We start from the raw sequence: 14,385 nt of genomic DNA, 5'->3' as shown, positions 1-14,385 counted from the left end.
ACTTTTCTTTTAATTTTTTCAACACCGAATTTATTGACATGGGCAAAATGATATCTGTAATTGTAATATATTTCAGTAACAGTAAATTTTTGGTTAATCGCCCAGCCCCAAGTGGGGATACGTTTAAGTGACAACTAGTATTGGGGTTTCCCCCAGTTTTGTTACCAGCTTTTAATTAATATAGTAAACCATTAAGGTTTCAATTGCAAATGAGCAAGCTGGAGCTCAGTTGTGGATTCGCTCATAAAAGGAGTTCCTTTGGCGCCTCTTTGTCGAGTCAACTTTACGGTTGACCTCTATGGGGCATCCGCCAGAGACGTGCTAGTTGAAATTAGTGGCAGGAAGTCCGTCTTTCTGCCGACTCCTGATTTGTTGCCTCATCTGGCCAGACAAAGTCAGGGTTGTCTCGTCAGAAACCTGCCAATGGTGGCTCTAATATGTATTCCGAATACCAGGCGGGGGGAAGATGGCTTGGGTAGAGCACCAGCACACGTCCACAGTTGTTACATGTGAAACAAAACGCTTACAACTCCCGATTGTGTGTTCCACCCCCGGAATCCGAAGCCAGTTAATCTGGAAGCCAGTTGAACCGATGCAATGGTACGACACCTTGGCTCTTCTTTCGGTAGCCTGTTGAATGCTCGCCTCTTCTTTGTTTCCTCTTGTTATGGCACCCGATATAAAACAACTAACTGCCATCGAAGAGAAAAGTCACATTTGGTCCGACTGCACCATTATAATCATTGGTAGATTTAGCAGTGATGAGGAGAGACAGGAGCGTGGTAAGAATAACGATCATCGAGTGAAAGACTAACAATGATGGAGTGGCGGACCAGTAAAATTTATTGACAGTCCTAACTGAACTGACCGTTACTAAGTTCCTGTCAGGATTTCAACCTGTCCCTTGTTGGTGACAGCCAATCTGCATTGAAAACATAATTTCTATGTCACACGCAGTTGCCACACAAGTAGACACGCAAACAAATAAAGACAAATAAATAAATAAAAACAGAACACGCGCAGTGTGGTGATTGGTGAAATTAAAACAATATGGAACACAAATCATTGAAGTCTGTGGGACTGAAAGGTATAACACTGTTCTATTTATTTATTTGTTCATTCATTCATTTGGCTGCGTGTCAGTTGTGCCTCACCTGCTTGTGATGAGGCACCGGTTCTTTTCACTGACTCGGACAGACTATTTGGGCCTGAAATACTGATGAGAATTCACAGAAGGAAATACTGAAGATGACGGAAGGGTGACCATGCTTTTGGCGATTGATGGACTGGAAAAAAATATTAGTAGGCTAACTTATGCTGTCAGACAATTGCAAGTGATTTTCAAAAGCAAGACAATGTGTCCAGTGATGTCGCAAGCCGGGTGACATTGCACATTCACACTTCATACTCATGATAATATGCTCATATATAGTAAGTTTGCTACAAAGAAAGGCTCTCACGCCATAGGTGCTCACCCGATCGGTTACGATGGACCTACAGAGGCTGTTGGAATCCACACATTCCAAGTTGCAAGGGTTGTTGAGAATACTTAAAGCCTCGGTAGAGGTGGGCAGTCTGATGTTTATTTTATTTTTTTTAATATTTGAATCAATCACGCCATGTTACTGCAAAATTTGACAGCTCTACATTATGCCATATAAACATCCATGCGCAGTTTTTTGTGTGTTTGAATTGTGACTCGCAAACTACAAAGCAAAACCTGTTCTTACAAACCTCGCATACGACAGCCATTTTTTAAAAATGGCATTGGGAGCCGGCACAGAAGATGTTTGCATATTTGCTTTATTACCAATAATCATGTTGGCTATTATCATTGACAACCAATGTGTTATTATGTCCAAGAACAGCGCTGACTGCCCGTGCGGAAACCCCAACCAAACGATGGCCCACATTCTCCAGGATTGTCGCCTGAGCAGCCCGTGCACAGACAATGACCTTAAGCTAGCAAATAACACCGCTCGTCAATGGCTATCAGTATGGAGCGATAAGATATGATGATTATGTCCAGACATGGTACAATAGTTAAAGTGGTGTCATTTAATGAAATTATCTCTACTTTTGGTGGCACTGAAAGTGGCAACTTGAGTGACATTGTTTGTGCAATCCATTCACTCACCTCTAGCCGTTATGTTAAACACGTGCACAATTGTGTATTAATGACAAATAAATAGTATGTGTTGGCTGAGTATAGCAGGGGCGTCCTTTGTTTGCTCAAACTTGCTGTGCACAGTTTGCACAATTTCCACTCTATTTAGAAAATTAAAAAAAAAAAATCACACAGAAGTTGCAGGTTCAATTCCTGAGCAGTGCCCAATGACCCAGCCACTCCCAGTCCCAAGCCGGATCAAAATTGGTGAAGTTGTGTCAGGAAGGGCATCTTTGCATTCAAACTGTGACAAACAAATCATGCAGGTTACTCGTTCTGGCGAGCCTCGACTGGACAAGTCAAAAGTCACAACAACAACATTGTCATTATTAGTAGTATTATAATAATCATTACATACCAAAAAATGTGAATTTGCATGTAAAATTAACTAAATGAGTGTGTGTGTTGTTTGTAAAAATAAACAAGAAGCTGAGGAATAGTTGAGCCCAATCACCTTTTTTTTTTCCAGTGAGGTTTTTGTGGAATCGTCTTCACGTTCCAGCTAGTAGATCTTATTATCTGGCCACATGGTGCCAATCTTGAACCACTGCATAGTCAAAGACAGATTTTGCTTATAGTGTGCACACCTCTCACCACCAACAGCTCCCTGTCTCTTCCCTGCCTCTCACAGCTGCTCCTACCACTACACTGAGAGGGAATTTACATTTTAATAGGCAGAGCCGTTCCCCATCTCTGAATGAGGGTATGTGTGCAGATGAACAGCAGGAAACGCAGCCAGCTGCTTGAGTTTCCAATGAACCCTCCAGACAATCCCTGGGTCTGAGAAAATTATATTTCCAGTCACTGAATCTCTCTGTTTGCATCTTACTGCCGCATACATAAACAACAAAATGTGCATTTTTCTTTTAATGAGGAAGCATATCCACTGAATGCTTTAGTGTCAAATAAGGTTTGAGGTGATGAAAATTAAAGCCTTTGTATGACTTTTAGGGTTGTTTTTTAGAGACTGTAATGATGCTCGGCTGAAGATGAGTGAATGAAGGCCTGCTCTGTCACTAGGCTTTCTGATAAAGTGACGGCCCCATGAGGTTAGCAGGTAAAAGGGGTGCGGTGGGGTCTCTGTACATATTACAGCAGGATTCAGGCATTGGATGCTCTCACAGCCTGGTCAGAAATTGCAGTACATGCTTTCTCTTACCAGCTGTCTGAATTTAGGAATCCAGGCTCAAATATTCACATTTATGTTATTTTGTGACAAAAAAGATGCAAAAATCTCACAATCTGGAATGGCATTGACATTTTCATTTTACATACCGTATTTTCACGACCATAACACTCACTGAATTAAAGGGCGCAGTCTCAGTTGCAGGTGCTATTTCTGTATTTAACACACATATATATATATATATATATATACATATATATAGGGTATTATTGGCCCCAGGCTTGTCAAAACATATCTTCGATTAGCATGCATGCACACTAAAACATATGCTAGCATACATGCTAGTGTATGTGTTGAAAAAGGCAGCGTGAGTTCTGTTGTACTCAATTTATTTTTTTTATGAATCTGCATCCACAAACACATCAATGGCCTAGTTTGACGTCATTGTCAGTCTATATATATATATATATATATATATATATATATATATGTATATATATATATATATATATATATGTATATATATATATAGTTGCATTGCATTGCATTGCACACTGGCAATCCAGTCAGTCCGGTGGAACTCATGAAAGCCACGCAACTCGAAACTCGGAGCATACACATAAGGCGCTTTGCGCCAGGTCCATTTAGGCGATGATGTTCCTGAAAATAAAGGTATTATATTTTACTCAGTTCAAATGTGTATTGGTTCTTTTCAGGAAGGTTAAAAATTGGATAATGGATAGAAAATCAATGATGAGGCAGTAATGTGCCAGTGGTTATTGTGGGACCACCAATCCAGCCATATTCCGAGCTGCTTATCCTCACGAGGGTTGCAGGCATGCAGGAGCTGATTCCATCTGTCAACGGGCAGTAGGCGGCGTACACCCTGAACTGATTGCCAGCCAATCGCAGGGCACACTTATACAAACAATCATTCACACTCATAGTCACCCTTGGGACAATTTTAGAGTTCAATTAACTTACCATGCATGTTTTGTGGGGGGAAACCAGAGTACCCGGAGCAAACCCACGCAGGCACAAGTAGAACACACAAACTCCACACAGGAAGGCCAGAGCCCGGATACAAACCCTAGAGACTTCTGCACTGTGAGGCAGACGTGCTAAGCCGTTATCCACGGTGCCGCATTTATGGGCTCATGAGCAACCTGTTTACATCGCTGTGATTGTTTAAACCTTTTTTAGAAAAGGTTTTAATTGTGTTATTGTTATAGCCTTGGCTGAATTGGATGGCCATAAACTGCAACCCAATTAATATCTCAACAAGAAATGGTCAGAGAGAAATGAATCTAGTTACTTTTGGATCCACTTCACATAAAATAAGCCTGAGAGAATAGACATTTTCAAAGGTCCAATGGAAAAGCTATTATGATTATTCGTAATAATTATTACCTCTTCCATTTTCTTCCATTCCTTTTTTTAGACAGTCATGTCCAAATTATGGTCATAACTATAGCCTGTGACAGATGACTTCGGACGAAGCAATTTGGTGTCATCACTTAACTGACAATGCATGTTTTTCAAATGTCAACATTGAACTCCATAAATTACTTTCGCAATCCCTTGCATTTTATTATTTTTTTATATGCTTGAATTATAATGTAGTATTAATTCCCATTGCTGTCACAACTCTTTTACATGGGATCTTCATTATTCCAGAATAACACCACAACTTCAGGCATGCAATTAAACTGTAGCCCCTCACCTCTTGAACATGCCAACAACCATGAACACTAATTAAAATGTCTGCTTGTTTGCAAGAGTTCAACACTCATTAAAAGTCAGGAGGGGCTGTGTTTTAGTGTTTGTCTGTGTTTCCCATGATAAATAAAATATTCACCCATGGCTCTAGTTTTAATTTAAGCTTAGAGCAGTGATTCTGGGGAACATGCTTTTTTTTCCCCGCCGTAGTACGGCTGAACGATGCATCGTTTTGGGACCAAAAATCTCAGACAACGCGAGTTTGAGCTCGTCAAAGCTGTTTGTGCCCCTAGTTCACGCAGTACGTCACGCAGTACTGATCAAAAAAAGCGTCGCCCTGTCACGCAGTACTGATTAAAAAAAAAAGAGTTGCCCTGTCGCTCGTTGTACCGGAAGGGATGTCTTTCGCCGCTACTTAAATGCTCTGCGCCAAGCTATCTTGCGCCGCAGCAGAACGGTCTTTATTTGAACTATATGTAAGTCCACGCACAGCAACAAGCTACGTGATGGCAAATAAACGACTCCGCAAACAAGTAGCGTGCTACACGAGCAGGCGAGCAAGGAGGCACTAAGCGTGCTATGCGCTAAAATGAATTGCTTTGATGTATGCTCGACTTTTAACAGATGTCTGACTCGAATCGTGTTTGGCCGGAGAGCCAGCAGCTATGAACATAAATGTTGTATTGCAACCATTACGTATTTAAACATAAAATAAGACGACAGCTACGTTAGCAATTTAGCAGACGCTCTCAGGTGGCGACTGGAAAAGCAGCGATGATGGAACTCTTCAAACGCGGACACGGGAGATGGAGCGCTTAACAGGAAATTTATTATTACAAAAATACTTAAAGAACAAAAGGGCGCGGAGCCGACAAAGTCCAACATAAATCGCTGGAGGGAAAATCCGCTCCAGGAAGAAAACAACAACAGGAACGAAAAACGCTTGCCAATGCAAGGGAAAAGAACATGAAACGAAATCGCTTGCCGCGAAAGGGCAAGGGGAAACAAATGAACCGAGCAAAGGAATCCGACAAGTACAAGGCGTGAGGCGTAGTCAATGGGCGAAGCAATGGTCATAACAAATGGGAATCGAGAAAACGAGGATTCAATACAAAACACAGACGTGGTACGTGGCGTGAGCAATGGGAAGGAATAATCCGACGCTGAGGAGTCAGCGTCTGTGGTTTAAATACACAAGGAATCAAGGCTTAACATGAAACAGCTGTGTGGCCGGTGGGCGTGTCTCTGCGGCCGTGAAAACATGACATGACGAGAGTGCCGGGAGGCACGCCCACGCGCCAGCTGAGAAAACATAAACAAAGGCGCGTGGCATTACGGGAACGGATCATGACAGTACCCCCCCCTAACGGACGCCTCCTGGCGGACTACCGGGCTTGCCCGGGTGACTGATGTGAAAAGTCTCGATAAGAGTGGGGTCCATGATCCAGGAGCGGGGAATCCACTGGCGCTCCTCCGGTCCGTAGCCTTCCCAGTCGACCAGGTACTGCACACCCCTGCCCCTGCGCCTAGAGTCCAGAATCTCCCGCACCGTGTACACCAGGCCTCCCTCGATGATTCTCGGCGGTGGAGGTGGGGCGGATGGAGGAAGCAGTGGGCATGAGGAAATGGGTTTGATGAGGGACACGTGGAAGACGGGGTGGACCTTCATGGTTGCGGGGAGCTTGAGCTTGACCGCCACCGGGTTGATGATGGCCTCGACCTCGAACGGCCCCAGGTAGCGTGGGCCCAGCTTGCGTGAGGAGCCTGCGAGATTGAGATCGCGGGTTGAGAGCCATACCTTGTCGCCTGGGTGGTAGGTCGGGGCCGGTCGGCGACGGCGATCAGCAATCTGCCGGTTGCGTTCGGCGGTGCGGGACAAGGCCGCTCGGGCCTCCCGCCAGACGTGGTGGGCGCGCTTGAGGTGAAGCTGGACGGAGGGCACCTCGACCATCCCCTCCTGGGATGGGAAGAGCGGCGGCTGGTAGCCGTAGGCCGCCATGAAGGGCGACTGTCCCGTGGCCGACGACACCAGCGTATTGTGGGCGTATTCCACCCAGGACAAGTGGTCAGACCAAGACGACGGGCGGTCGCCGCACACGCACCGTAGGGTGGCCTCTAGGTCCTGGTTAGCCCTCTCGGACTGGCCGTTCGACTGGGGGTGGTATCCGGAGGACAGGCTTGACGTGGCCCCCAGCGCACGGCAGAAAAGCTTCCACACCCGCGAGACGAATTGCGGACCTCGGTCCGACACTAGGTCGGCAGGAATCCCGTGAAGCCTGAACACATGCAACATAAGCAGTTTAGCAGTCTCAAGAGCAGATGGGGGTTTCGGCAGGGCGACAAAATGAGCGGACTTGGAGAAACGATCGACGATGGTGAGAATGACAGAGTTGCCCCTTGAGGCGGGCAGACCGGTCACAAAGTCCAGGGCGATGTGTGACCACGGTCGGGTAGGAATGGGTAACGGGTGAAGTAACCCCACCGGCGGCTGATGCGACGCCTTGCTCGTCGCGCAGGCGGGGCAGGCTTTGACATAGTCTTGGACATCTTTCTTTAAGTCGGGCCACCAGAAGCGTTGGGCGACGAGGCCGAGGGTGCGGCGAATTCCGGGGTGACAGGCCACCCGTGAGGAGTGTCCCCACTTCAGCACCTACGCGCGGAACTGGACCGGCACGAACAGCCGGCCCGCTGGGCACCCGGACGGTTCGCCCTCGTCCTCCTGTGCCCGCTGAATGCGCTGCTCGATCTCCCAGCGCAGGGATCCCAGCAGGCGGTGGTTAGGGACGACGCTGTCCGGCTCAGGCTCCTCCTCTACGGGATCGTGGACTCTGGACAGGGCATCGGACTTGACGTTCCGGGAGCCGGGTCGGTAGGTTATAACGTAGTCATTGCGGCTGAGAAGCAGGGACCACCGTGCCAGGCGTGGGCTAAGTCTTTTGACGGATCGTATGTACGACAGGTTCTTGTGGTCGGTGTACACGGTGAACGGATGAGCTGCGACCTCCAGCCAGTGCCGCCATTCCTGGAGGGCGAGAACGACGGCCAGGAGCTCCCGGTTCCCCACGTCGTAGTTGGCCTCTGCAGGGGTGAGGCGGCAAGAGAAGAAGGCGCAGGGATGGAGCCTCTGGTCGACCGGGGAACGCTGGGACAGCACCGCCCCCACTCCCGAATCAGAAGCGTCCACTTCTACGATGAAGGGGAGGTCGGTGTTAACATGGCGTAACACGGGGGGTTAGTGAAAGCCCTTTTGAGGGCCGAAAACGCCTTCTCGGCCTCCCGATCCCATGCGAAGCGTATCTTGGTGGATGTGAGGCGAGTGAGGGGTAGCGCTCGGCGACTATAGTCCTGAATGAAACGTCGGTAAAAGTTCGCAAACCCGAGAAATCGCTGTAACTGTTTGCGGTTTATGGGTGTCGGCCAATCCACCACGGCGCTTATCTTGGCTGGGTCGGCCTTAAACTGTCCCTCCTCTACTATGAAACCCAAAAATTGGACCGAGCGTGCGTGAAACTCGCACTTCTCCGCTTTAACATATAGGCGATTCTGGAGAAGGCGCTGCAGAACGGCCCGAACGTGCTGCTGGTGCTCCTCGATGGAGCGCGAGAAAATCAGTATATCGTCGAGGTATACAAAGCACGAGATGTTTAGCATGTCGCGGAGCACGTCGTTAATCAGATTTTGGAACACCGCGGGAGCGTTAGTCAACCCAAAAGGCATGACCCGGTACTCGAAATGCCCTATGGGGGTCTTGAACGCGGTCTTCCACTCGTCCCCCTCCCGAATGCGCACTAGGTGATAGGCACTGCGCAGATCTAATTTGGTGAAAACGGTGGCGGACTGCAACGGGGCGAAAGCGGAGTCGAGCAGCGGAAGAGGGTAACGGTTCTTGACAGTGATGTCGTTTAACCCCTTGTAGTCTACGCATGGACGTAACGTCTTATCTTTCTTCGGCACAAAGAAGAACCCCGAACCTACCGGAGACTTGGACGGCCTAATCAGCCCCGCCGCGAGGGACTCGGAGATATACTCCTTCATGGCTGCTTGCTCCGGCTGAGACAGCTTGTATAGGCACGCCGACGGGAGGGGCGCACCGGGCACCAAATCTATGGCGCAATCGTACGGACGGTGGGGAGGCAAGGACTGAGCCCTGTCCTTACTGAAAACCCCCCTGAGGTCGTGGTATTATTTAGACAGATCACCTCGGGGTTGAGGAACGGGGACTCGGCCCCTCCTCCGCCGCGCGTAAACAATGGGCGTGACAGTGGGAACTCCAGTTGACGATCGACAATCTGTCCCAATCATTACGGGCTGGTGGCACCGTAACCAGGAAAGACCCAGAACGATAGGCGCAGCTCTGGAAGGCATAACAAAAAACGCCCGTCTCTCAACATGGTTGCCTAATAGTCTTAGCGTGAGAGGTGGGGTCACCTGCCTGACTTCTGCCAGGAGCCGTCCGTCGAGGTCACAAACCCTCTTGGGCTTCGCGAGAGTGTCGACCGCGCAGCCTAGCTTGGCGACCAACCCGGGGTCAATAAAACAGTCGTCGGCGCCGGAGTCCAGTAAGGACTGGATAATGATCCAGGCGCTCGGACCGATTACCTCTCCACTCAGCTCAAGTCTCTTAGCCCCCTCGGCCCCCAGGTCCCCGAGATCAGCAGGCGGGTCGTCGACGACCTCCTCGCGAGAGGAGGGAAGCTCGGGTGGAACGGCGGGTGACTTACATAGTTCGTTGGGAGTTGCTTGAGGGCACCCGCGTGGAGAACGTGCCGGGCTGGAGGACACGCGGTGGCCAGATGCGCCACAATAGAAGCAGGCCCCTGAACGCAGGCGTCTCTGGCGTTCCGTCGAATCCAGCCGGCCCCCTCCCAGCTGCATCGGCTCGTCGGCAGGGCGGAAGGTGGCGACCGGCTGACGCGCTGACTCGGTGCGTGGCTGCTCCGCTCCACTTTCCCGGCGCCTCTCTCGCAGGCGATTGTCCAGGCGGATTGCCAGGGTGATGAGCTCCTCCAGGGAAGAGGCGTCCTCGCGAACGGCGAGCTCGTCCTTCAGGACCGTACTGAGTCCGCGGCGGAACAAAGTCCGTAAGGCACAGTCATTAAATCCGCTCTCCGCCGCGCAAATGCGGAAAGCGATCGAGTAGTCGGCCACGGATCGGCTGCCCTGAGTGCAGTCGAGGAGTTCCCCCCCCGCCGCCCTCCCCTGAACCGGGTGGTGGAACACCCGCTGGAATTCCTCCAGGAACGAGGGAAAGGAGGAACGAAGGTCGGAACGGGTGTTGCTCACGGCCACGGCCCAGGCGCTGGCTTGGCCGGTCAACAGGCTCATCATGAAGGCCACCTTGGCGCTGTCGTGAGCATAGGTAAGTGGTTGCTGATCGAAGATCAGACGGCACTGGTGAATGAATTGCGCGCAGGTGCCGGGCTCCCCTCCGTAGCGAGGGGGATGCGGTAAATTTGGCTCCCGTCCGTAAAAAGCGGTTGGGGAGGCTCCGGTCGCGGGAGCCGTCGGTTCGGGGGTCCCGACGGTCCGTGGCAGGAGACTGCCAAGGTGGGCGTCGAGAGTCTCCAGGCGGTGGGCCAGCCGCGACTGGAAAAGCAGCGATGATGGAACTCTTCAAATGCGGACACGGGAGATGGAGTGCTTAACAGGAAATTTATTATTACAAAAGTACTTAAAGAACAAAAGGGCGCGGAGCCGACAAAGTCCAACATAACATGGCTGCCAGGATGGCCGAGTGGCTGCCAGGATGGCCGAGTGGTCTAAGGCGCCGCGTTTCGGTCCCAGTCTCCCCAGGAGGCCTGGGTTCGAATCTCGAATTTCCCCATTGTGGGACTAATAAAGGGAATCTTATTGGCTGCCAGGATGGCCGAGTGGTCTAAGGCGCCGCGTTCAGAACCCAGTCTCCCCAGGAGGCCTGGGTTCGAATCTCGAATTTCCCCATTGTGGGACTAATAAAGGGCAAATTATTATTATTATTATTATTATTATAAATCGCTGGAGGGAAAATCCGCTCCAGGAAGAAAACAACAACAGGAACGAAAAACGCTTGCCAATGCAAGGGAAAAGAACATGAAACGAAATAGCTTGCCGCGAAAGGGCAAGGGGAAACAAATGAACCGAGCAAAGGAATCCGACAAGTACAAGGCGTGAGGCGTAGTCAATGGGCGAAGCAATGGTCATAACAAATGGGAATCGAGAAAACGAGGAATCAATACAAAACACAGACGTTTTACGTGGCGTGAGCAATGGGAAGGAATAATCCGACGCTGAGGAGTCAGCGTTAGTGGTTTAAATACACAAGGAATCAAGGCTTAACATGAAACAGCTGTGTGGCCGGTGGGCGTGTCTCTGCGGCCGTGAAAACATGACATGACGAGAGTGCCGGGAGGCACGCCCACGCGCCAGCTGAGAAAACATAAACAAAGGCGCGTGGCATGACGGGAACGGATCATGACATCAGGCTGAAACGCGAAAATGGCTGACGTCATCACAACGAAGAGGTACGACGTCAAACGTATTGTAAACATAAAAAAAAAAAAAACGCATAGTAAACATATTCAAACGGTTGCTTTGTTATTTATATAACATTTTTTTTAAAAATCTCCCTGGCTCTTTTTGGCTTTTCTACATTATGTACGTATTAATAACTGTTTGGTTTGTTCGTGTTAAAGTAAAAAAAAAAACGCATAGTAAATATATCAACTCATCAATATTTGCACAACAGTACTGACTTTCGAGATCCTCACAATAATCGTTCTCAAAATGATATTTTTTATCAATTTAGCTTTGTTAAGGGATATTTTATTGACAATCTAACATCAATACACAAAGAACATGTACATTAGTACAAAATGTAAAAAAATTTGTGGTGGGGGTTGTGCGAATTGTTTTCATCTTGGTGGGGGGGGGCATGACAGGAAATTATTGAGAAGCACTGGCTTAGAGACCTATGTGGTTTTGTTGGAAAACGAGAGCTACCAAAGATGCACTGGCACTACTTATGGCAGTGGTTCGTGAAAGCACTTGAAAGCATTTCAGGGGGTACGTGAGAGCTTAAAATCTGAAAAAGGTAACACCAATACAAAAAAAGCAGTGAAGCATAAGCCCAAGTGTCTCGCCAAAATATCACAGTGAATGCAAAAAAAAAAAAAAAAAAACACTCGGTTCAGTGCATGCAATATTCACGATTGATAGTTGGTAATGTTGTTAGTCTTAGATATCAAATAGATATTTTCAGATTTCATTTGGGTGTTTGGGCATTTATTTATTGTCAAATAAAAGATTTATTTTTGAGAACAACTCTGTATATCGATAATTATTTTATGTGCTCAAATCTTTAGTTATTCATTCATTTATTTTGTCGTTTTACTTCTGAATCGGTCCATAGATACAATACAAATGGAGTTCCAAAGTTTAACTAGAGCTGCAAGCTGATATGAAGGCCCTTTGCGGTACTTGCACATTGGGGTACTGATCGAATGGAATTAGATGGGTTTTTTTTTAAATGGCACAACAAACCATGGTATTTGTATAAAGTTAATTTTGTCTTAGTCTTATTTTTTATAATTTGACTGATTCATTTATAACAGACAATATCGTTTTAGGTTGTTTTGTTACCTGACATGTTTCGGCGAATCTTTCGCCCTCTTCAGAGTGTCACATGATGGTGTCTTGTGACTCGTCTTTATCAGCTGATGTTCCATGAGGGCGTGACTTACCTGTCAAAAAAGACAGGCAAGTCATGTAAAGTTCAGATATAGATTCACAAACGAAAACAAGCAAATAAAATCAAAAACAAGATAAAGGAATTGCAAACAAAAAACTAGTACTCAAGGAAAAACATAATCACAAATAAAAAAGGAAGCAGTCATGAAAAAGGAATCACGAACAAAAAAAAACAAACAGCCAAACGAGAAAAAGCAATCAGAAACAACAACGATGAAAACAAACATACAAGAAAAAAGAGAAGCATGCAACTTTTTCTTACCGCAAGTTGTTGGTGAGTGAGGGGAGGGGAATGGAGGGCAGTTGGAATCAGACTCACTGCTGATTGGATAAAAGGGACAACTTCATTGGTATGGCAAGTTAACAGTTTTTAATGCGTGAAGATGAACGGGATGGGAAAATGTCAAATGTTTTTTTTGTTTGTTTATTGTTTTTTTTTTGCTGTTTTCTTTTTTAATAGGAGAAAAATAACATCTTCACTTATTCTAAACTGTGGAAAACATTGCCAGAAAGCGCAATTGAGATCTTTTAACTAGAGATAGACCAATGTGCTTTTTTTCAGGGCTGATACTCTTACCAATTATTAGTAGTCATGGAGGCTGATAACAGATATTTCAAGCTGATATTCATTTGTAGAAAAAAGGGGTAAAACCTTGTCAAAACTTTGAAAATTAAAAACTCCAAAACTTGACTTAGTTTAAATACAATACATACATTAATATTTGCCTTTAAGCACATATTACACGACTTCGGTGATTTACAACATGTTAAAGATTTTTTAGATCTTAGAAAATAGACAACTTTGTTTTAAAAGTACACTGCTGTCAATTTTTGCTCCATGTACAGCATGTAGCGGTGGTTGTTTTAAAGTGCTCGATAAATAAAGTTGAGTTTTGCTTTTCATGACTTTTGCTTACACACACAGGCAAACATACACGGACACTCACTCATTTATTTTATCAACATTTCCCTCTCAGTATTATCATCAACTTTACTTATCACTGGAGCCATGTCGTTCAAGTAGGATATTACCCCTGCAATGTGGCAATGGGGAGCAATTAGATTTAGCCTCAAGGCAAGGCATTTTACATTTTACCAGGTTGTTAAAGTTGTTCCTCATTGATGGATATGGGCTGTTTGTTTTATTACATTATTTTAACTTGCATGTACCCTGAAGCTATAAACATCTCATGTACATTTGCAATATTGTTGACACTTTTTGAGATTTTTGTTGCACATAGTCAAGTTGATATGTCCGAAGTAAGTTGAAGCTATAAAGCCAGGTAGATTTGCAGTATTCATCCAATATTTCAACATTTTAACATTTTAACATGCAGCTGCAAAACTGTTAAGGGTTTTGTTTTACTAATTTTTTTTATAGTTTACTGTTCCAACTTTAACTGATCCTTGTTTCGAAAACACATTGAAACAGGTTGAGTAAAAAAAGCAGAGGAAAAATGGCTTTTATAACAAAATGTATGATACAGAAAGAAGAGATATTATTTATGTTACACAACAACACTAGGGCCGAAGTAGTAACAGTAATAATCTTGTCGAGTAAATCTTACGTCCTCACCTCTGCATGCTCGTAACATTTAAGGGTTACTTTTTCGGTCAATATTTTGTACTTGTTGCGGATATTTTTAGT

General features: G+C 46.4%; 1 protein-coding gene across 2 annotated transcripts in view; it reads right to left on the bottom strand.

Moving 5' to 3' along the window:
- Positions 1–12,453: 12,453 nt before the first annotated feature.
- LOC148334286 (dehydrogenase/reductase SDR family member 13-like) overlaps positions 12,454–14,385 on the bottom strand; it is a 36,604-nt gene continuing 34,672 nt past the window's right edge. Inside the window, exon 6 of one of the 2 annotated variants that reach the window (XM_088300492.1) lies at positions 12,454–12,730. In XM_088300492.1, the coding sequence (XP_088156618.1) occupies positions 12,626–12,730 (105 nt within the window). In that variant the 3' untranslated portion in view covers positions 12,454–12,625. Of the gene's footprint in view, positions 12,731–13,037; positions 13,059–14,385 lie in introns of those variants that run through there. The other variant, XM_088300496.1, reaches the window with a different exon arrangement.

The sequence above is a fragment of the Idiotropiscis lumnitzeri genome, chromosome 7 (genome assembly GCF_059441095.1).
Source record: "Idiotropiscis lumnitzeri isolate Australia: NSW breed Sydney's pygmy pipehorse chromosome 7, RoL_Ilum_1.0, whole genome shotgun sequence".
Taxonomy (NCBI): domain Eukaryota; kingdom Metazoa; phylum Chordata; class Actinopteri; order Syngnathiformes; family Syngnathidae; genus Idiotropiscis; species Idiotropiscis lumnitzeri.
The sequence above is the reverse complement of the archived record's forward strand: the minus strand, read 5'-3'. Positions and strand labels throughout refer to the sequence as shown.